The sequence below is a fragment of the Lottia gigantea genome (genome assembly GCF_000327385.1).
Source record: "Lottia gigantea unplaced genomic scaffold LOTGIsca_76, whole genome shotgun sequence".
In the NCBI taxonomy this organism is placed as follows: Eukaryota; Metazoa; Mollusca; class Gastropoda; family Lottiidae; genus Lottia; species Lottia gigantea.
This window is the reverse complement of record NW_008710536.1, coordinates 206,350-231,357: the sequence shown is the minus strand read 5'-3', so window position 1 is coordinate 231,357 and position 25,008 is coordinate 206,350. Positions and strand designations below refer to the sequence as shown.

At 33.9% G+C, this 25,008-nt stretch overlaps 2 protein-coding genes across 2 annotated transcripts; both read left to right on the top strand.

Annotated features, from left to right (window-relative positions):
- Positions 1–9,808: 9,808 nt before the first annotated feature.
- Positions 9,809–16,576, top strand: LOTGIDRAFT_236151 (hypothetical protein). The gene is made up of 6 exons (XM_009066380.1): positions 9,809–9,911; positions 10,087–10,199; positions 10,447–10,563; positions 13,681–13,758; positions 14,106–14,205; positions 14,678–16,576. The coding sequence occupies exons 2-6, from the start codon at positions 10,160–10,162 to the stop codon at positions 16,560–16,562; spliced, it is 2,220 nt and encodes a 739-aa protein (XP_009064628.1). The 5' UTR covers positions 9,809–9,911; positions 10,087–10,159; the 3' UTR covers positions 16,563–16,576.
- Positions 16,577–18,279: 1,703 nt separating this feature from the next.
- LOTGIDRAFT_168494 (hypothetical protein) lies at positions 18,280–20,614 on the top strand (the record flags this gene model as incomplete). The annotated part of the gene is made up of 3 exons (XM_009066379.1): positions 18,280–18,346; positions 18,764–19,192; positions 20,502–20,614. 3 exons carry the CDS (start codon positions 18,280–18,282, stop codon positions 20,612–20,614), a joined length of 609 nt encoding a protein of 202 aa, XP_009064627.1.
- Positions 20,615–25,008: the final 4,394 nt, after the last annotated feature.

Genomic DNA, 25,008 nt, shown 5'->3' with positions numbered 1-25,008 from the left:
ATGAATTATCATGTATTCTTAATCATATCATTATGTTCTTATTGCAATTAATTAAGAGTTTTAACCAATCATTAATGTCTATGTATATATATACAGTCTGAAAAAAGAGACTTTTTTACCTTTCTTGGTTGGTCACTCATTGGAATTCTGCTGGTAATTCTCGTCTAATTTATCTAATTATAAATCAATTATGGACATGTGAGACAAACTGATATTTTGCCAAGTCATTAGAAAACCTCTACTTTATATTCATATAAGTATTAGCATTTTCATTTTCATAAATGAAAATAAGGGAACCCATCTTTAAAGTCTAGTTTTAAAACTTTACATCATCCGAGAAACATCAAGTGAGAATCCCGTTTATAAAGTTCTTTTGGTCTCGTCCGATACACGACAAATACATCTACTTATTACAATATATCGACACAGATTTATGGAACAACAATCACTGGTTTAAGTTTTATGCAACGTTTCGACATGTTTCCCCCGTCGTCCTCGGGCACATAATGTGTCGATATATCGTACTCACAATTGCCCAATGCCATTCAAGGAATTTAATTTACTTATTACGTTAATAAGCGTTGGAGATAAGTTCAGCATAGGCTAAAGGCAGCTTACGTTCTGTGCATATGCGTAACGTATGAGCCATACGCAGCTAAATGCGAAAGAGTTTGTGGACGTAAAATAACGTGCTTCAGCTGTTAAAAAAAATACCCATACATTATTCGCCGTACGCAAACATATTCACCAAACGCCATGGTGTGACATGACGTTTAGGGAAAATCGTATATCACAGTCATTTTGTAAGTCATCTATAAATTATCGAAACGTTCTACACGGGTTAACTTTACTTTATGTATACGTGAAATTCGTTATGTATATGCTTGTATACATACAAAGGTTTTTCTTAATTTTTAAAAAAAAAAAAAAATTTCAGCGTATATCAGCGTTTTAGAGACATCCTGATACTCCGGACTACGCTGGTTAAATTTCCATCCTGTGAGAAGGTCTTGAGAACGTATAAATTCATAAATCAAATTAAACCATGTGGGTTTAAAATGTCTTTTTTTTGTTTATATTTCTAGACTATAGCCCTTCGAATCAAAAGATAATTTTGGTCTAAGGATCCCTTTTCTTTATTTGTATAAGAAAAAAAAATAATACCACAAAAAAAAACATAAAAAGTTGAAAAGCTTATGATTAAGTTCAACAATAGAATTATTACCCCCATTTCATTTCTCTCAAATTTTAAAATATCATTTTTTATACGTTTTTGCTCCAAAATATGTGTAAGAATGCAGCAAATTCATTCTATTTTTACAAAATTTTCTTGGGGAACCCTCTCATAACCTTGCAGTTATGTACTTCCACAATGCTGTCGCATTTTGAATCTCAGCCTTGATAATTTTACCTCCATTAAGCCAGTCTGTACCTCAAGAGGATGGTGCCGCACTTGTCAGATACTTAATCGGATGCAATGACCCTACAATTAAAAAGAAACATAAAAAAGAATTATAAAAAAGGCATGATATGTCTCCGTCTTATACCTTGACATCAATGGACACTTTTCTTGTAAATTTATAAGAAACATTTTCTTTTGCAGATCAAAACACCACGTAGATGAAAACCAGTTGTTACTCCCGCATCTTCACAATTATACGAACTTCGTCTTATACCTCGACTGCAATATCTGTCTATGTCATAAACGTTCATAAATGCAACGATTTGATTGGATTGTAATGTAGTGAATACGGTCAAACAGTTTCAAAACAATATGCCATAATGTTAACAGTTTTTCTGCCGAGGGATCTGATTTCCTGTTTTCAAACAGTGTTTTTTTTTTTTTTTTTTTTTGGAATTAAATTTTATTAAATAATGAACGAAAAAAAACACATTTTGTTTACATACAATACGGTACAGTCATATCTAGATATTAATCATACTAGGTGCAAATATCGACAATATGTTTCTATTTTATAATTTATAATACAATTGCTTGAATGTGAGAGAAAAGCAGAGTTCAATCCAATCAAATCCATGCACGCCGTGATACAGGAAAATGGCTATCACAGTCAAGTTATATGACGAAGTTCGTATAAGCTTGACATTGCGAAGATGTTACTCCCGCAGCAATGTTATTTACAGTCTATTTCGAAGACTCTGATTGGCTGTATTCTAATAACACACAAATCAAACCAAAATCTCAAACTTTCGTGATATAAAAAGTGCCTATTGATGTCAAGGTATAAGATGAAGTTCGTATTAGCTTGACATTGTCAGATGTTACTCTCACAGCAATATTATTAACTGTCTCTTTTGAGGACTCTTGATTGGCTGTATTCAAATCAACTTAAATCACGAACTATCGTGCGACAAGAAAAGTGCTTGATGCTAAGATATTAGACGAATTTTGTAATACCTTGAGATTGTGAAGATGATAATCGTGTTCTCAATAACCGCTCTTAGAACATGTTTAGGGGTGTATTCTGATAGATGAAGAGGAGGATTTTCCCCAAAATATGCAGCAACAAAATAGCTAAATGGCAAGAGACGTACAATTTGATAAAAGACTGTATATATAATTTAACTTCTGTAGCCTACATTGTCCAGACACTAAAAACTTTACAAATAAAATTTTGATATTGCTTGACAGTACAATAAATTTTTTGAATATGTTTTCTTTAGACTTTGAAAATTTATATAATGACGCATTGATTATTGATTAAGGTCCAGTTTTTTCAAGGTTTTTTGATACGAATTGATCTTTCGAGAGAGTATTTTTTGTTGTTGATCTTATTGTTATTTGATTATTTAAATCAATTCATAAAATCTTGATAAAGGAAGTCTAGACAAGATCAAAAACATAAATCATTCGGAAATTGTCGGCTGTTTCCGCTAAGCATAATCTTTCCGGGTTCAAAGGTCCAAAGCTAGGGATTACATTCAGGTCGCAATATTACTATCGCGTGACAAATGTTCGTAGAATGTCGGAAGTAAAGAGTCTCGCTCATGAAGACACAACAACTGAACAACATCTACGATTGGCGAGTTTTGCGCGATCAATAAAACAAGCTGGAGCAGAGTTCAGAACGCAGACAGAATTCAATATTCCTTTCAAATAAACAATGCTTACTTAAGCGCAAATTGGGTTGAGATTTAAAACCCACTATTTAGGGACTAAATATAACAGACTTTCCCTTTCTTACCATTTGACATTTTTAGGTGTACATCTCGAAAACTGGCATATTGTGCATTGAAGATAGCCTACATTCAAATTAGGTCAAAAGAAATTAGAGAAAGCTTTTATACAGGCTTATTCAATGTTCATATACCCATTTTGTTCTTGCGTTTATATAATAGAACAGACAATGTTTGACTTAGCAAAAACATAATTATGAACAAGACCTCAAAGTAGCAAAGCAACTGAAATTTTCAGTGAAAAGGCCATCGAGGGTTAACATTGGGTCAAACTTGTTTGATTATATCAACCAATGGTTAGCACAGAAAATAGTTATAGCTTTTAAACATGTACGTTTTCCAAACAAAAATGTTTTTTTTTCAATTACAACAAAGTTTTCTCCCTTTAACCAATAAATCAGATTACAATAGTAGAATATAGATTTAAATCACACTACATTAGATGTGTAATTTGTTATTTTTTTCATAATATACACAATAGTAACGCCAAATTCCACTCCATGTTTTTTTTTTTTTTGAGATTTTGCAGCTCTGAAGATAGTAATGTGTCCATGTAGAATTTATATCTTCATCCCAATTCACGCTTAAGGTTTCCCAACACTTGTTTGGAAAATCTTCTTGTATCAATTCACAAGTTGAAACTCCATTGACTGAAATAAATACAAGAATGATTAGACTAAGACCTTTAAGGGACAGGTGGGCCATTTTTTTCACCAATCATACTTTAGTCTCAGTGAGGGGTGCTTATAAGGCATGCGCCGTAAACCCTTTTCAGACCGGCTACCATTACGTTACTGCAATTCATCGAGCCCATTCTGAGAAGCTTGTCATCTCGAGGAGGACCATTCAGATAACCATCTCTGTGAACGAATTATTCTTGTGGTCTCGTAACAGATCGTCAAAATTCAGTGACATTGTGCAACAGATAAAGTGTTCTTTACTAATTCCAAACTCTAAACCAATTTGTGTGATAGATTACATGATAATCCAGCCTGCTGACCCCCCACTTTCAATCTTTTTTATCATTTTACATAATGAAAGAATGGTCGGTGCCCCTCACCCCACCCCCAACCCCTAAAAAACTTTGTAGCCCCTGACCGACTTCCTCATCTGATGTTTCTTAGAATCGCCACTTATCTTCTCTTACCATTTATAAGTTCGTTAGTCTGACCGATTAGCCAATAACATTCACTGTTCGCTGCTAACTTTGTAAATCCAATATACTTGACCACTTTAGAGAAGGAACGACTGTGTACCAAATTTTCCCTGTACCAAATTCTAGTTGTGTACTGCTCCATCTTATCCATAACCATGAGTACTCTGTCGGGCTTATTATATCATTTGTATGTGTGTGACAAAAATACTCACAATCTATTGCAAGAAGAACTCTTTTAGAATTAACGGTCCCGCCAATCACAATCCTACCTACATTAGATGTATCATTATATAAAAGCAATTCATTCACATAGTCGGATTTTAAGGCAAAAATGAAATGATTTTGTTCTGTTACATTTACGACGCTTTTCCAAAAGCCTTAGATACAAAAGTTCCACAATCTGAAATGAACGAGGTATGTTATTATAACAGCATTCGGTATTGTTGGATACGTTCATAATGTAGGAGTAGAATTACGCAGCATAGATGAAATGTTCGAATTTAAAGATTATTTGATGAATAGTTTTTGAGTTGTTGACCCTGACTTAGTAAAAACGTCAAAAATTTGTTCGTGAGCACTAAAGAGCCTTGAGGTTCATCTGAATTTTATGAAATTTTGTGAGATCATTTGTATTGATGAAACCTTGGTCAAGTTCGAATTTGATTAGCCCATATTTGGAAGAAAGTTTTATGACTTATTGCCCTTGACGTAGTGAAAACGCGTCGAAATATATTCATGACCACAATACAGATGGTTCTGATTTTAATGAAACTTTTTGTGATCATTTATATTGACGAGACCTTAGTCAAGTTCGAATTTGATGATTTTTTGATGAATCAGTTTTTAGTTATTGCCCTTGGCCCTTGTTTGGCCCTTGTTAGTTCCCATCTGATTTTCATTATATTGCTGAGATCTCGGTCAAGTTCGAATTTTGAACGGTCTTTGAATTTTTGCCCGTGAGAATGCCTCAAAATTTTTTAGTCAGTACATAAGGACTACAGTTTTCAATCAAGTTTATTGAAGTTCCGGGTGTGATTATTTATATAGTGGTGTAACCTATATTCGTGCATAAGGATTCAACACCGAATCAAAAGCGGATTCTTTTTCGTCTTCGATGTTTTATCAGATATTCTGTAAAATAATTAATATTGGTTTGTTTCGATTTTCTTATGAATTCCTTACCTTGGCCCAACTGCAAAATACGTCACCTGCAGACATGGAGACCGCAAGTTTATCACGTGACTCAACACATGCAAATACGGAGGTCACGCGAGGTCGCACCTGAAAATTGTTTTTATCAATTACTGAGATGCACGAAATTAGGTTCGCACAAAATTAGGTTATTTGACTATATGGATGAGATCTTGGACAAGTTAAAATTTGACGATTTTTCAGTAAACTGTTTTGTGATGTTCATGAACACGATAGAGCTAATTGTTTCAAGTTAAAATGGCGCCAAAATTTGTTCGCGAGTTACACAAGCTACAGTTTTAATGAAACTTTTAAAGTGATACTAAGTCTTACAATGATCATAAAATTTAGTCAATATGAGTATATATTCATCAGTGAACTTACCTAGTGTAATAAAGTTATAACAGAATCCCTGTACAATCTAGAAAATTGGAATATTCATAAAACTAAGTCATTATTGAAAAACGCTTACTCATAATATTAAGCGTTTTTCAATATTCAATTGCATTTTTATTAAGTTTTTTGGATTTATCGAATTATATAAGGATCCTGTTATGTTATTTATGACACCAGGTATATCTACTGATGAATATATGCTCTTTTCGGCAAAGTTAACATCGAAAGTATCATAGAAATTTTAAAATGGAAAAGTTTGTAAATTAGTCGCTCTTGACTTATTTCTAATTCATTTGCCTGGTTAGTTATGTTTGCAGAAACGATAACATGAAAACTTATTTTCGTGGAACAGTCTTTGGTGAAAAGCTATTAAATTGTTACTTCTGTTCACAATATTCTAATCGACAAGAATGGGTGGATTTTAAATCCCAACTACCCTAACCGGAAATACATAATTCATCCAGGCAAATCAAGCAAATGCCTCATGTCAATATTAACAAAAAGGAAATTTTACATATTAAATGAATATAGATATAATATGCACTTAATATATCGCTTATTTGATGACTACAGTGGTTAACGTTTAAAGTCTAACGAAAATATGAAATACCTAACTGGATTTTTTGTCTCATAATAGGATATTAATCACAGATTTCACACTGCGGAACTATTCATTTTGACTGAATTTTGGTGAGGATAATCTTATGGAATCAAAGACTTTTCACCACCACAATGGAGAACATAGTCATGGACACTTGACAAAAACTTGAAATTTATCAAATTTATCATGAATTTTAAAGCCACTTCTCTTAACTGTTGGCTTCGTGGAGAAAAGGTGATTCTTTACAATTATTATTTTTTTGACAATTGATAACAAACTATTCTGTTTGTTGTACTGATTGAAAATTCGAGGTGTTTTGAAAATGTTCGTTTATCACAAATTTTGAAAATAACAAAAAAATGTTTCGTTTCATGTTCAAATAAAATTGATTCTAGAATATTGATGTCACCACAATTTCCAACTTTTTGAACAGTTTCATTTTGTAATACGAAAATCCACGATCCTAAAACTTAACTAATTCGGACAGTTAGGTGGTTGGGATTTAAAACCCACCCGACAGAAATAGAAACATGGATATCTTCCATTTCAACCTTAGTAGATTTCATATGAGCGATTTTGATTAAGTGTATGTACCCCATACATTTATTATTCTACAGAATCTAAGCTTGTACTAAAGCTCTGTAGAAAAACTATTTTTATTTTCATTTTCGGAATATATTTTGCACAATTCAAATTCTACAAGTTGAAATTTCGGATTCTTGAATGAATTATCATGTATTCCTAGTAATATCATTATGTTATCATTGCATATAATTAAGAGTTTTGACCAAATATAAATGCGCCATGTATGTACAGTCTAGATAAACGAAAATTTTCTAGATACGACCTGTTTGTCGCAGGCGCGTGTCGACTTGTATCGTAAAAATTATATTCGCACAATTTTCGCCATTATATATTTCTTTATCAACGATATTTTCATTGATTAGTCCTTTTTGTTGTAACAAAAATGAAGTGATTTCTTGTATAGCAATTTTTGAAGTGTTTCCTTGTATAGCAATTTCTAAACGTTTGTCTTTTAAAGCAAGCTATAAACAATAGCTCTTTTTGTGCAGACGAAATAGAAAAACATTTACAACCTACTTAGCTAATGATAAATAAAACGCATTAGGTGTTTCACTTCATGATTTATGATCAATTATCTGACATAATTTTTACCATTAAAGGGATTGTAAAGAGTGTTTCTAAATTTTCTACGTGTATATACACTGATAACATCAATTGCACCATTGCAATTTTCATAGTCCGATTAGTGATTACCTTGATTAAGTCATCTTCACCCATAGTTTCAGTCGACCCAGCTGTAAATGGGTATGGATAAATCGGTTAAGATCAATGCCAAGAGGTTTGGCCAAGGACCAGCTGGTAGAAAGGATCCTTAACTCTGAACCTAAGTTGTTATATAGTTGTTTCGTTTTTTCTTTCTTTCTGACATAATTTTTACCATTAAAGGGATTGTAAAGAGTGTTTCTAAATTTTCTACGTGTATACACTGATAACATCAATTGCACCATTGCAATTTTCATAGTCCGATTAGTGATTACCTTGATTAAGTCATCTTCACCCATAGTTTCAGTCGACCCAGCTGTAAATGGGTATGGATAAATCGGTTAAGATCAATGCCAAGAGGTTTGGCCAAGGACCAGCTGGTAGAAAGGATCCTTAACTCTGAACCTAAGTTGTTATATAGTTGTTTCGTTTTTTCTTTCTTTCAATCAGACGTCTGTGCTTCCTGCAATGCATGGCACCATAGCACTTCCCCTAAATACGCAACTGACTATGTCGATAACCACGTGCGGATCATGCAATTGGCAGGAAATGAATCTGATTGGATGATGACGATAAAATAATCGGCGACAAATATCAAACTTATTTGGTATTATAAATCCTGTCTGCAACGCAATCATTTTGTTGTGGAAGCGAGGGCACAAGTGCGATTAGTGACGGTATCTAGCACTTAGTAGAATCGCAGGAACCACAGACATCTGACTGAAAATTGGAATGGTGCAAAGTGTCCCCGATATACATAAATATGAAGAAAACTCTTATACAATCTATTTAAGAAAGGAAAAAGGGGAAAAACAATCAATTTTTAATAGGATAGCTGCTAAGGATCCTTTCTACAAGTTGTTCCTTAGCAAAACCCCGTTGGCATTAAAGATATTTCCTGGATTATCCGTAACCTTTTAGGTCGACGGAATAATGGGGAAATATGACTTATTCACGGCCACGAGAGTTTCATATGCCCACGACTTTCCCAACCAATTGACCTCATGTAAAGTTTATAACACTCTAAGCGGCTGTATTACAGAACAAATATTAAAACAATTTAAGTTTAACTAGATCTACTAATGCATCTTTTAGTGCCCTTTTTATTTTTTTCACAATGAATGTCGACTAAGCTTTCTAAATGTAGGCTATTGTTACTGACTAATATCTAAAAAGACCATACATAATAGTTTTATTATTATTTTGTTAGTGTTTTTTTTTAATTTTTTGCAAAAATAACGTATTTTTTATTAGAATCGATCGTTCAACTCAATCAATTTTTATACACTATATTCATTTGTGTGTCTCAGACGTCGACTTAAAAGGTTATTCAAGTTAGAAAAGGAATAATCCGTCAAAGCATGACAAATTGTAATAGTCGCAAAAACGATATAAGATAGATCCGTCAAAATGAACATGTATAACTGTACATCTTTACAATGTCAAGCTATAAAGAATTTCATACTTATACCTTGACTGAAGCAGCCACCTTTCTGGGTATCGTGGGAGTTTGTTAATGCAGCGATTTTATTGGATTGTACGCTAGCAAATACTGTCAATAGCAGATCTCGAGAGAGTCTGTGAACACAAAGCATTACTGTAATGTTTACTACCTTTCTGTCGAGGGCTCTGATTGGCTATATTTGCCGGCATACAACAAAGTTCGCAATAGCTTGACATTGTGAGTGATAACTGTAATGATATGTGATATTTCGATAGAAGAAAGGCTAATTTTACATTGATCTCCAAATCACTTGACCACAGAATACTTTCATCGTGCAAGCACTGATCTCTGTAAGTTTGGAAATCCCTATTAGAATTTTAGGGACGCCGCGTACAGCAAAAATTTAATGTATAAAAAATCTTATTTTTTCAATAGCCTTAAGCCTATCATTATGACGTTATAATAGATTTGACGTTATAATAATAATTGTTTTGACGTCATTATGATTGTTCTTCATTATTATCAGAGTATTTCAGATAATAAGACGCTATTTTACTGCGCTCTGCAATAAAATAGATTTTAGTAGAATATTTTTCACCGAAGAACATCGTTTGACAGATATTACTTAGTTCTATTTGGTAAGTTAAAATCTCTATCAAAATATCATTTGATTCAGCTAAAGTTTAAACGCAACAAGTAATATTTGACAAATTTCATTCTTATAGACCGCCCCATTTGTCCATTCGTCCAAAAGTAACTCTATTTCATTTCATTTACCGATTAAGTTAGGTTTATTTTTCTTGTTTATTTCAGTAAAGAAATGGATTCACAAGAAGAGTCTAGTTAAGAAACCACGGGAAGTGGAGATTTTGATTTTGATGATCAGATGAACTTTTCACTTTCACCAGGTCAAAATCCTAAAACCGGTAAGATTATTTATTTTAGATTGGGGAAATTATAATTAGTGTACTGTCTAAATAAAAAAAAGACGTTATCATTATTCAAATGTTACAATGATCCGCAATAGGGCCGTTGGTGTTGTTGATCCCTGGACAGTTTAAAATGAAAAAAAAAACAGGTAGGCTAAACGCCTGTTCGACAAGATTCCTCTCTTGTCCGTCTTAAAAAACTTTATCCGAACACTTGAAAAACCATTTCATTTGTTTATTGTAGAAAATTCGGCAATGAATTTACACCAAGCAAATACTCTCCCAGCCTTAAAACACCGACTGGATTGTTTGATGGAAGAGGATGAAGATGTAGATTATCCTCCACCCAGACTAATTACTGGTAGGTAAACTATTCTTGTAGACTAATTACTGGTAAGTAAACTATTCTTGTCTTAGACTAATTACTGGTAGGTAAACTATTCTTGTAGACTAATTACTGGTAGGTAAACTATTCTTGTAGACTAATTACTGGTAGGTAAACTATTCTTGTAGACTAATTACTGGTAGGTAAACTATTCTTCTCTAAGACTAATTACTGGTAGGTAAACTATTCTTCTCTTAGATTAATTACTGGTAGGTAAACTATTCTTCTCTTAGTCTAATTACTGGTAGGTAAACTATTCTTCCCTTAGTCTAATTACTGGTAGATAAACTATTCTTCTCTTAGACTAATTACTGGTAGGTAAACTATTCTTCTCTTAGATTAATTACTGGTAGGTAAACTATTCTTCCCTTAGTCTAATTACTGGTAGATAAACTATTCTTCTCTTAGACTAATTACTGGTAGGTAAACTATTCTTCTCCTCGACTAATTACTGGTAGGTAAACTATTCTTCTCTCAGACTAATTACTGGTAGGTAAACGATTCTTCTCTCAGACTAATTACTGGTAAGTAAACTGTTCTTCTCTTAGACTAATTACTGGTAGGTAAACTATTCTTCCCCTGGACTAATTACTGGTAGGTAAACTATTCTTCCCTTAGACTAATTATTGGTAGGTAAACTACTCTTGTAGACTAATTACTGGTAGGTAAACTATTCTTCCCTTAGACTAATTATTGGTAGGTAAACTACTCTTGTAGACTAATTACTGGTAGGTAAACTATTCTTCTCTAAGACTAATTACTGGTAGGTAAACTATTCTTCTCTTAGATTAATTACTGGTAGGTAAACTATTCTTCCCTTAGTCTAATTACTGGTAGGTAAACTATTCTTCTCTAAGACTAATTACTGGTAGGTAAACTATTCTTCTCTTAGACTAATTACTGGTTGGTAAACTATTCTTCCCCTGGACTAATTACTGGTAGGTAAACTATTCTTCCCTTAGACTAATTATTGGTAGGTAAACTACTCTTGTAGACTAATTACTGGTAGGTAAATTATTTTTGCAGACTAATTACTGGTAGGTAAACTATTCTTCCCTTAGACTAATTACTGGTAGGTAAACTATTTTTCTCTTAGACTAATTACTGGTGGGTAAACTATTCTACTCTTAGACTAATTACTGGTAGGTAAACTATTCTTCTCTCAGACTAATTACTGGTAAGTAAACTGTTCTTCTCTTAGACTAATTAGTGGTAGGTAAACTATTCTTCTCTTAGACTAATTACTGGTAGGTAAACTATTCTTCTCTCAGACTAATTACTGGCAAGTAAACAGTTCTTCTCTTAGACTAATTACTGGTAGGTAAACTATTCTTTCCCTGGACTAATTACTGGGAGGTAAACTATTCTTGTAGACTAATTACTGGTAGGTAAACTATTCTTGTAGATTAATTACTGGTAGGTAAACTATTCTTGTAGACTAATTACTGGTAGGTAAACTATTCTTCTCCTAGACTAATTACTGGTAGGTAAACTATTCTTGTAGACTAATTACTGGTAGGTAAACTATTCTTCTCCTAGACTAATAACTGGTAGGTAAACTATTATTGTATACTAATTACTGGTAGGTAAACTATTCTTCTCTTAGACTAATTACTGGTAGGTAAACTATTCTTCCCTTAGTCTAATTACTGGTAGGTAAACTATTCTTCTTTAAGACTAATTATTGGTAGGTAAACTATTCTTCTCTTAGACTAATTACTGGTAGGTAAACTATTCTTGTAGACTAATTACTGGTAGGTAAACTATTCTTGTAGATTAATTACTGGTAGGTAAACTATTCTTCTCTTCGACTAATTACTGGTAGGTAAACTATTCTTCTCCAAGACTAATTACTGGTAGGTAAACTATTATCCTCTCACACTAATTACTGGTAGGTAAACTATTCTTGTAGACTATTTACTGGTAGGTAAACTATTTTTCTACCCGACTAATTACTGGCAGGTAAACTATCCTATTCCTAGACTAATTACTGGTAGGTAAATTATCCTATTCCTAGACTAATTGCTGGTAGGTAAACTATCTTTCTCATACATTAATGACTGGTATGTAAACTATTCCCCTCTCAGTCTAATTACTGATATGTTAACTATCAATCTTCTTGGACTAATTACTGGCAGGTATACATTTCTTCTCTTAGACTAATTACTGGTAGGTAAACTATTCTTCTCTTAGATTAATTACTGGTAGATAAACTATTCTTCTCCTAGACTAATTACTGGTAGGTAAACTATTCTTCTCTTAGACTAATTACTGGTAGGTAAATTATCTTATTCCTAGACTAATTGCTGGTAGGTAAACTATCCTTCTCATAGATTAATAACTGGTATGTAAACTATTCCCCTCTCAGACTAATTACTGGTAGGTAAACTATTCTTCTCTTAGACTAATTACTGGTAGGTAAATTATCTTATTCCTAGACTAATTGCTGGTAGGTAAACTATCCTTCTCATAGATTAATAACTGGTATGTAAACTATTCCCCTCTCAGACTAATTACTGATATGTTAACTATCCTTCTTCTTGGACTAATTACTGGCAGGTATACATTTCTTCTCTTAGACTAATTACTGGTAGGTAAACTATTCTTCTCTTAGACTAATTACTGGAAGATAAACTATTCTTCTCCTAGACAAATTGCTGGTAGGTAAACTATCCTTCTCATAGATTAATAACTGGTATGTAAACTATTCCCCTCTCAGACTAATTACTGATATGTTAACTATCCTTCTTCTTGGACTAATTACTGGTAGGTATACGTTTCTTCTCTTAGACTAATTACTGGTAGGTAAACTATTCTTCTCTTAGACTAATTACTGGTAGGTAAACTATTCTTCTCTTAGACTAATTACTGGTAGGTATACATTTCTTCTCTTAGACTAATTACTGGTAGGTAAACTTTTCTACTCTTAGACAAAATTACTTGAAAGCAGAGACGGAGCCAGGTTTATGTCTAAAAGGGGGGGGGGGGGAGGGGGGAGGGGGGAGGGGGGAGATATGAGATTGCCCAAATCTTTTACCTAGTTCTAGACTAACCTGTTGTTAAATTAAATATTTTCAACTCAAATATTTGTAGGTCTACCAGAGCCTATTAATGTAGATGATTCTGTAAATAAACGGAGACCTAGGAGGCCAGAGATTGTTTCCCCAAAAGGTAGGTTCAAGAACATAATAGGTTACACCATTCTCCCCAGTCTGGTGTACAACCACATAGACAATTCATCTTCAGTGACCCCCAATCCCCTTTCTTTGAAGGATTATTTGTCGTTAGTTTACCTTTAAGCTGTTTTTGTTTTGTAAGTCACCAGTTCCTTAAGAACGTGGATTATTGCTTCTAAATATAAAATAATCAAAATTCTATTCAAGTTGTTGGAGATGTATAACACAATCCGTCTGTTGAAAGAAAGATGGAGATATTTATCCTGGTTAATTCCACTCTTAGCGGACAACTTATAACTAAAAGTTTATATTAAAATATAAAATGTCTATTATCAATTTCAGCACCATGTTTGTTATATACAACTGAAGAGGTTAAAGATTATATAGATCATCTTGAAATGAAATTAAATATTTTATATAAAAACATGCAGGAAACTAATAGGTAAGAATTTTAATAAAATGTTTATGAGTTTCATAATAAGAACTTATAATTTATATATGGTACTTTGACAAACATGGGTTCTTAATTCTGTTCAGTACTGAACACTGAATTGTATTTTCTTATCACGTTTAACAGTGTTTAACAGTGTTATAGAAAAACTTCCAAGAACACTATTTTGGTATGTTATTTCGGATTATGAATGTCATGCTGAGAAAACAGGAAATAAAACATTCAAATCAACATTTTGATCAGATTGATATGTCACCTATACAGAATGTATATTTTTCAATTTGACAATTTTGATTTGAACAATGTTTTTTTCTAGATACCTGTTTGTATATCTTCAATTCGACAATTCTGATTTGACAATGTTTATTATTGTTTTTTTTTCAGGCACTTGTTTGTATAATTTTCAATTTGACAATTATGATTTGACAATTCTGATTTGACAATTTTTTCATTTTATTTTTAGATACCTGTTTGAAGTTCTTGAAGAAAAAGACATTGATAAAATCAGAATAAAAAATCAACAACGTCTTCTGAATCAACAGGAAGTAGAATTGATATTTTACAGACAATTTTATAAAACTGGTAAAAAACATGGTAATGAGCCAATCTCTGAGGAAAATAAACTCAAAGCACCACCGAAGACTGAATTCTTCAAGTACTCCTTTGGAAAAAAGTTAAATATTGAAATGCACCCTGTAGATGTAGATCCTGATATTAAAGATGCTGTTGATCAAAAAGTCCAGGATGTTCTACAAGCCCAGGCTGATAAAGATCAAGAAATTCTTCCACCGAGTCAGGATTTTCACAATATTCTTTACATCAATCATTCAACAGAGGAAAGTAAAGATGAAGATTTTTACACCACTGGGACACCAAGTCCTGAACCAGTGTTGTATGATGTTACTCTGGAGTTTCAAGACAAAGATTCAACTTTACAACAATACAATCCACTTGGATCACCAGGATCATCATCAACAGCTTCAAGCCCAAGTCCAATTCAAGATACATCCAACGTTGATCGAGATTCTGACACATTTGAAAAACTAGAAATCTACGAGGCTCCTCTCCAATTTCGAGACAAAGGTATCTCAAATGTTTTAGAGACAGACGCTACATCACGATCTCATGAAATCGTTCTCACCGAAAGGACTGAACATCTATTCGACAACGTCCAATTACAGGAAGAGTTATATTTAAAGGAATCTGAAAATGACAACCAACCAAGTTACCCATCAAGAAGCTTAAGTCCAAAAAGAGAAGTCAATGATGATGTATGTGTAAGAGAGTTGTTAGGGGAGAAGGTCCGTGAGTTACCTGAAGCTGATTATCAGGAGGATGGTGAATGTGAAGCTACAACTGAAAGTTTCCAAGAAACAACCTTTAACTTGATGGCCAGTATCAAAGAACTTTCTACAGAAATCACCAAAGAAACTGAACGACAAGATGTTAAGGTTATGGATACCGAGTCATTAACAGAAAAAGAAAGAAGGATTATTGAAGAGATAGAGAAATATGTCGGCATTGATGACACTTTAGACACATTGGGAAAAGTACCTTATGTTCCATCATCAGCTGATACTATGAACTTTCAACTTGATCAAAAACTTGATTTAGTATCTGACTATGCCCGAAGTCGAAACCCGTTGCCCAAAAAGGAGGTGAGAGCCTTGACAGCTTTACCGGAAAGCAGAGGATCAAAGAAACGAGTGAAGGCACTGCCAATAGAAGTTGGAAAAAGACGGTATCCTCTCCAACCTGTCTACAGAAGCAATACACAGAAAACCATTCTTCCACCTATTAGACCTAATAATAAAACCAACAAACCACAATCCAAATTCACCAACCAAGAGAAGCTAGGACCTCTACCAGACATTACAATCGATAAAAGCTGCACACCAAAAAAATCTGAACCGGTTTTATATAAGCCTCAAGCAACTAAATCAAATATTCAACCTTCAAAGCAAACGATTGATGAATTAACTCTACCAAAACTACCAATAGTTCATACTGCACCAATCATTAAAGATAACAAACATAGAACAGACAATGGATTCTCTCTTCCTCAAATAAAGACAGCTTCAAGGAAATCACATTTAAGAGATCATCTTAAAACCAATATTCTACCAGATAAATTGAAACCAGGAAACACATCGTCTCAATATACCGCTTCAACATCAAGTACTACAAGACATTTTACAAAGTCTGCTAACTACAAACCACCAAAAGTACTACTTCCGGTGCAGCCTAAAATCTACCGATCAAATCGTCGAAAGGAGAAACAACCACATAAATTGCCGTATATTTGTCAATTGGGATTAGATGATTTATTTCTATCTAGAAAAGATTAAATATTTTCAACTTTCGCACTATTTTTCAATTCCCATACACGAAAGAGCACGTTTTAGACCTAAAAACGCTGAACATCCCCTTCCCTTAGGAGGCGGACTGGTTTGTCCAAAAATTTTCCACAAATTTTACCTGTATTTTTCTTTGTTTTCGGGTTGTAGTCCCTCGTCTTCTATGAGTATAATAGAGAACTAAAGAAAAGCAGATCTATTATAGAATGTTTCTATCAATATAGAATGTATTTGCTTGAAATTATCAAAATGATAAAAGTTGTGGGATGATTCTATAATTGGCTTTTAACCAAATGTACACTAAGGAGTCATTGGGGATTTATTTTTTTTTATACAAATCCTTTTTGAACCAATAACGTGATTTACAATTAGTTGATGGAAAGGTGAGTTTTGTCTCTGACGGATGTCGACAGACATGTTTTAATAGTATTGTAATTTATCAGAATTGATGATAAACCATTGTTACAAAATATGATGACTATATAAATCAAGGTTTATCAATAAGCAACATCTCTCAAAAAAGAGAAATGAGAATCGATTTGAAGTAAGCGATGCCTGCGTTGCGGTAAAGAGGTGCGATTATGCGGTACCGTTGCGGCAGGTATGACACATACGCGCGGTTCACTTTAATGGAAAATAATGGAAATCACCTGCGGTACAGGTGCGTTTCACCGGACAGAAAGCCTCGAGACTTTTGGTCCGGTGAAACACAGCGGGGAAATATAGCAACGCACCGCAACTGCATGTATGTGTCGTGTCAAATGCATAGCTTTGTTTGTTTCGATCCGGTGAAACGCTGCGGTGTGATGAACGCATCGCATCGCCGCACCGGACCACGAACTGCATGTATGTGTCTTTAGCTTAATGTATAAGTTATCATACCGTTCTGCTTATGGTTATCTATGTTATCTATGCGTGCAATGCGTTGTGAATACGCTAAGCAAGCGCCAAAATTTAAAAAAAAAAAAAACGTCACGTGTGACAGGGCCATTACAACCGAAGAATTTGTCGCTTTAACGATAGCTTCCCCTATTTCCATTTATGAAAAAGAAAGTGCTAATGATTTTTATATGAATAGAAAGTAGAGGTATTCTAATGACTTGGAAAAATACCAGTTTGTCTCACATGTCCATTATTAATTTATAATTAGAAGAGAATTACCAGCAGAATTCCAATGAGTGGCCGATTAAGAAAGTATTTTTTGTTTATCTAGACTGCACATACATGGACATTTATTATTGGTTAAAACTCTTAATTATGTGCAACATAATGATATGATTAAGAAAACATGATAATTCATTAGAAACACTAAAAATAAGGAAACCCATCTTTAAAGGCGTTTTTATTTTAGCAAATCGTATCAATTCGTTTTCACGGCCTTAAATCGCCTGAAATAAATGACCATGGGCATAACCGAGTTGCATTTTTACTTCTCAAGAATCCCAGTACACTGATTATTGAACAGTTAAATATTCTTATGCAATAAAATTTTCTTCAGATATTTCTATTTGTTGTTAGACAATTTCAAACGCTGTGAACTATTGGAGGCATATCGTTGTAGGCACTTCGCTTATATAAATGCATGCACAGTGTGATCTGTGTCGATACGTTTTGCGTAAATAGAAACGGCTTTATAGAGTGATTAATACTAGACTCCTTATTATTGATATTACAGGTTATACATTCTAGTCTTATATTCTCAACAATCATGTGGACTGTTTCTTTACTCTGGAATTTAAAATGGTTATTTATCTTAGATTTGGTTTATTTTGCAGGTAGGTAAGAACAAATTGTTTCGTATGGATTTGGTTGATGTTTTAATTGTATTTATCGTTTTTATATCGTTATCAAAACAGCTTAGATTCTGACAGACAATAAGTACTTTGGGTACACACTTAAGAAATTCAAGGGTTGAAATTGAAAGTATTCATATAGGATTTTTTATTTTTACTTGGCGGGTTTTAAATACCAACCGCGTCGAAAAGAAAAGAATGCTCGAATTAGTTTTGTTAAATTTTAGGATTGTAGATGGTTTGGTGGTAAGGATTTAACATCCCCCATTTGTGCCGATATTAATTAAACATTAGTAGCTGTTCACAACAACAACAAAAAACTTCAGGGAATTGTTAGGCTACTGTAAATTTATTAATGGTTTTGAATATTACGATAATAATATATTCCTTTCATTTCAGATTGTGGTTATTTTGTTTCTACGGCTTTTCGTAAAGTGTCATATATACAAAATGTTACAGAAAAAAATCATTTGGTTTTTGCCGTCAAATCCGACGTTTTCGCTGAATTGCATTTATATAATGATACCGCCAGTGTAAGTGAGATTGTGATTGGCATCAGCAATAATCCTAAAAGAGTTGCTCTAGCAATAGATTGTCATTATAATTATCAGACACATACAAGTGATTTAATAACTCTAACAAAATACTCATGGTTTTGGGCAAGATGGACCGGTACACAACTAGAATTTGGTACAGGGAAAATTCCCGGCGTAGATTTGGTACACAGTCGTTCCTTCTCTAGAGTGATCAAGTATATTGGATTTGGAAAATATACCGGGAATGAAGAATGTTTTTGGATAATTGGTCAAACTAATGAACTTATAAATGGTAAGAGAACATAAAGTCTTATTTAAACGTATTTAGATTTCTATATTAAGGACTAATTCTATGACAAAATATTTGATCGAGGTTGAGATTCAATTACAATAGGTTTGCGGAAGACACTTAAGGATGTCTGAATGGTTACAATTGAGGGTACAATTTTTTGTCCAATTAACAATCAAGACATTTCACAATGAAATTTTAAGACAAATCAGCATAAAGTACAAAGCCTTTGGTCCTGGATTTCATCAATCAAGACATTTCACCATGGCAGTTTTAAGACAAAGAAGCAATTGTACAAAACTTTTAGTTCCGGATTCCATCAATCAAGACATTTCACTGTGAAGTTTTAAGACAAATGAGCATTTAGTACAAAGCTTGTAGTTCCGTATTCCATCCATCAAGACATTTCACGGTGAAGTTTTAAGACAAATGAGCATTTAGTACAAAGCTTGTACTTCCGTATTCCATCAATCAAGACAATTCACGGTGAAGTTTTACAGGAAACTCCTTCACTATGTAAAATTTTAAATAAAAAAAATGAAAGTTAGTGGGAGCCAGATGTATTTTAACCATCCTCATCTTCTTATTATTATATTACTGTTCACTACAGAATCAATGTTTAAAAGAAGGCAGGGTGGGCGAATTACAGATACATCAAATGTATATCAAGTGAGGAGTAACACCAGGTGTGCTGTTTTGTGTATAAGCCTTAATGGATGTTATGGATACAATTTATCGTTAAAAGGTATGGAAAAATTTCCTATCGTACATTGATTTGATCAATTAAAGGTGCGATATTTCCGAGATTATATCATACCAGAAACGTGTACTGTTCCGCTAAACTAATCAGTAACAATATTCACAGCTTACCATCGAAATTTTAGCCTTTAAATCCAAGTGTATCTATAATTATCTATATTTTAACAAGTCGCCATTTTAAAAGACTTTTTATTTTGAATATCTGTTGATGTCGTCATGATTGTGTATACAGTAGACTCAATCATCCTGTTCCACTCCGTTACGCAAAGCTGCGACGGAAAATTGTCTTGGTGTCAGAGACTATATCAACAAGACGTTAAACTTTCGGATACCCTAAGATAACCCTGTGAACGTTAAAATTTAAAATTAAATTTCTTGTTTTATGGAGATTTTTTTTCTTTGTTTTTTTTAGGAATTTTAGTTCTGAAGACAATTTTTCATTATATTGAAAGCTTAAATCAACCAAAATACCGCATCTGTCCCTTTAATAAAATGGCTAACTATCCAATGTCAAATAATTGCACTGTTGCACTTACTCTTGTATTTATTTCAGTCAATGGGATCTCAACTTGTGAATTGATACAAAAAGATTTTCCATACAGCTGCTGGGATACACTGAATGTGAATTGGGATGGAGATTCTAAATGGACACATTACTATCTTTAGAGCTACAAAGTCACAAAAAACATGGAGTGTAAATGTACGGTACAATAAATGAAACAGTTCCGGTCATCAAATTTGGGTGTGAGATATATGGGCCGATATATCGGTTACTTGTAGCGTTAGGTATTTAGGAATTTATTTATAAATTGGACCAAACGTCCAAATTGTGCGAAACTAATATTTCATTCATGAGAAGTATCAAATAATTAATATGATTTCACACAATGACATTATATAATGTTTGTGCGAAACGTCTCATATCGTCATATTATGTATATTTGTTTTGTTATAAAATGTCTCGAAGTTTACTTTTGACCCATTCGTATCTACAGCGGTCATTGACAATAAACCTGTAGGCTATGCTAGAAGGAAATCTTATTTGATTGTTAGGCTAAAGCTACATCTGAGTTACAAAATATTTCTCGGCAGATGTTCGTTCTTTTCTTTGACGTAGATAGGAGAAGTGTGGATGTCAGAGTCTAGTAAGATGTCAACAATGGAGATGAAAATTAAACTGCGCCAGTTAAGACATAACCCGTTCCACGTTGACCAACAACAACTCAAGGTTAATAGTAAGACTTTATGTAGAAAACCATGACAAGACTTCAAGGTGTTAACAGGACAGTAGTCGGAAGACAGAAAGGCTAGGTTTACTTGCTTTGTGCTACATTGCACGTGATTTAAAGAAGGCGAACTTGATTAGTGAAATACATCTTATGGCGCTGACAAAGGAAAAATTAAACATTTCGATTCCACGAAAAGTAATTGGAGACATTGCAGACGATGATCGTGATTGCATAAGTGTTTTGCCTACCGGCAATAGAAAAAGTCTGATTTTCAGATGCTGCCATGGGTTACATGACCTAATATTTGAAAGTAGTACGATTCATCCGCCAGCTGCATACGAGGTTATTGTCAAGTGTTGGAGAAAAGCCGACATATTTACGATTAGTTTTAACTACTGAAGTTTCCCTTTTTTCGACGTTCGAACATTCTCTATCCAATATAGTTGAAAATTTGTAAGAAAACTCAGAATAGAGTCTGGAACATCATCATGTGGATGGTGAGTTAAAATCATAAAGAGGTACATAAGTGAAGTAGGCTAGCACCAATGGGAATAAGCATACTCTTTTACTCTACTCTACTCTACTCAGAAGCAGCGGTGGAGCCAAAAGGGGGGTGGGAGGGGGGGGGGGGGGGTAACCGCCCCCGTCGCAGCCCCGAAGGTATGTTTTTCGGGCAAAAATCTCATAACTAGGTTAGAAATTAGGGCAACCTAATTGACAACAACTCAACCATGAAATTGGGATTTAAAAGAAAGTAAATTTGGTACTTAAAATTTTGAGTTTGGCTATTATACATATCCTCACAAAAATGTTGTTTAAAGGAATATAATTGGTAGAGAAGTAAACTCTCTACCAATCAAAATTAATGACGAGAATATCGGATTGTGAGAGCAACGGCTAGATGAACATTATTATCGTACCGTTGCTAAAGGAACATGAATATTGTTTTATTTATAGGGTCATTACACTCGTTTAAGGATCTGGTAAAATTCTTTATTAAATCGTGTTCAGCATCAGAAGTTACCTTAATTTAACTCCAACCAATTCAGGCCTTGGGTTTATATAGAGTAGAATTTATTTCAACAAAAATGTTATAACATATTTATTATTTTATTAGTCTATTTTAGTGCCATTGATTTATTGAAAGTTCCAAGTTTGATATTGATTTTTTGTTGGTCCTAAATTCCACAGATTTTAAATCGACCAAAAAACATAACTATCGATTTATTTAATTAAAGGCTTTGCAACTTTTTGATTTTTTTTCTTTTCGCCTTTACAAAAAAAGAAAATGGATTTATAAACTAAAAAATGTCTTTTGATTATAATACAAAAGACTATGGCCGAGAAATTATAACATAAAAAAGGACTAGGCGCCAGGTCTGAAAGACCTGAATATTTTTTTTAGCTGAGCCAAACAGTCATGGTGTTCACCGTCGAAATTTTGGCCTTCAAATTCAAATCCATGATTTGTACATCTGAAGACTATATACATTATATTCAAGACTCAAATCCACCCCCAAAATGGCACACCTGTCAATAAACCAACATGTTTTCATTTCAGTGGCGGAGCCACAGCGGGGGCAGCCCCGAAGGCTAGTTTTTCGGGCAAGGCATTAAAAAAATGCCCCCCCCTGGGACGTAAACCTGGCTCCGCCACTGTTTCATTTGATTTTTGAAACGTTCTCAAGACATACGTCTCTGTCTCTGATATTTTGCCAACGTAGGCCAGTGTATCAAAATATCAGAACACTTTAAGGCCGGTGTGTCAAAAACACTTGCATAGGCGTACGCTGAACTATTGACTTATTTGAAGCGTATTCATAGCGTATTTTTATTGAATTGCACGTGAATTGGAGCCGCGTTTATCCGGTTGCATGCCGATAGTCCGGAAACCCCGACATCTACACGCTTTTTCACTTTTTATCTTTCGTTCAATAATACCTTAATACCATTTATCGTTCAGTTATACTTCGGTGTCACCTTTCGTTCAATCATACCTGAATACGGAACGCATCAAACGTTAGTTTATAAATAATAATTATTCATGATGCCTCGTTGATCGGTATTTAATAAATCGTTATTTGAGAATATGCGGTTAATTTAATGATCACGTGTAAGCTGTCTTTCGTTCAGTAATAGGCCTACTTGAATAATCTTTCGTTCATTCATACCCGAATACCATTATGGCTATAACGGCACGGTAATTTATATTTATAAATTAGCGATTGCTAATTCTAAGAAATGCTATTGTTATTATCATGCTATGATAGTGAAATGAAAAATTCTAAACAATCGGGGTTCTTCACGACGTATTGGCCTTTAAAGTATACGCATGTTGCGTACGTGACACTTGACAGGTTTCCTAATAATAAGGGACAAACTCTAGTTATGGAATGACATGTTTCAACTATCCGGATTTTCGTTAAACCGCACGATTTTATCGGGAACGGGAATGTGCGGATAAACGAGGCTCCACTGTATATGTAACTTATACTAAAGACTGATATATACCAGTTCCTTAAGGTCCTGTCACACGATTCGATCAGATTCAAAATTTGATGAATGCGTTGGCGTTAAGCCCAGACTTCTTTTGTCCTCTACGTTCAGGCGTATACGCATCCCCATCCGCATCCGCACAGCCCCTTTTAGCGCATAAATCGCCCAATTTTCTAGCAGTCCTAAGTGCGTGAAGACTTTTCCAATACGGATTGCGAATAAATTGAGTAGTTTTATCTAAACATAGAAGGAACGATTTCATGCTTACGGATACTTACTACGCTTGTGCAACTACGGACAAAAGAACTTTTGGTCATGTGTGTACACAAAGTAATTTATTGCTAATGTAAACATTATGTTTAAAAACAAATCATTATTTCAAATTTAATCAATAATTTAAAAGAAAATTCGAAAAACAAACTACACTGATAATACAAACTCCACTAATAACACAAATCTATCAAAAAAATTCAAAGCTTCTAAATAAAATAATGTACAGTATATAAGCTTGTTTTTGTCCGACTCCTTAAATCTTCAACAATAGAACCTGGTTTTAGACCTAAGCCTACAAAATGACAATATAGTGCATTATATATTTCAGATTTACTTGAACAATTACCACAATGTAGTCCGTACCGTAGAGCAATTCTGGTGAGACTCTGCTCACTAGTCGAAATATCACTTGGTAAAAGAGAAGGATGACCTGCTGGTCTCTTACTACAACAGCGATTCCGTTTTCGGTGTCCGGTGCTATGTGGGATGATCGATACAATAGAAAATAGAAATAGAAGTGAATGCATGATGTATTGGTCCGTAAACGGTGCGGACACAATTCGCTTTTCTCCTTTTTTCTACTAATAATCACTCATCGTACACCGAACCGGACACCGTACATCGTCTATTCGCACCTTTAATTAGCAATCCGCTAACAGAGGTCTTCATCTTAATTAAAGAAGTGCAAGATCAGGTACCAATCAGCAATGCTGAATTTTATAAACCATTATTTTACAACTTATTTGTCAACGGGCTAATTATCAGTGGAGTGGTTTCTGAAACCTTGGTATTTATTTCTGGTTTTCTGAATTTTGTATGTCTATATCGGGGACACTGATAGAACAGATTTTATCCATTCCAATTTTCAATCAGAAATCTGTGGGTCTTGAAATTCCTCTAAAACTAACCGTATTTTGAAGTCACCATGTTGCAAATCGAAGTCATAAATGACCCCAAGATTATAATAAACTTCTATTTTTGTGGTCCTTCGGTCGGTTTGATCGAGAAGGCACAAATCTTGATTGATTTTGACGACATTTGGTATGAGTGTTTGTTATCAAC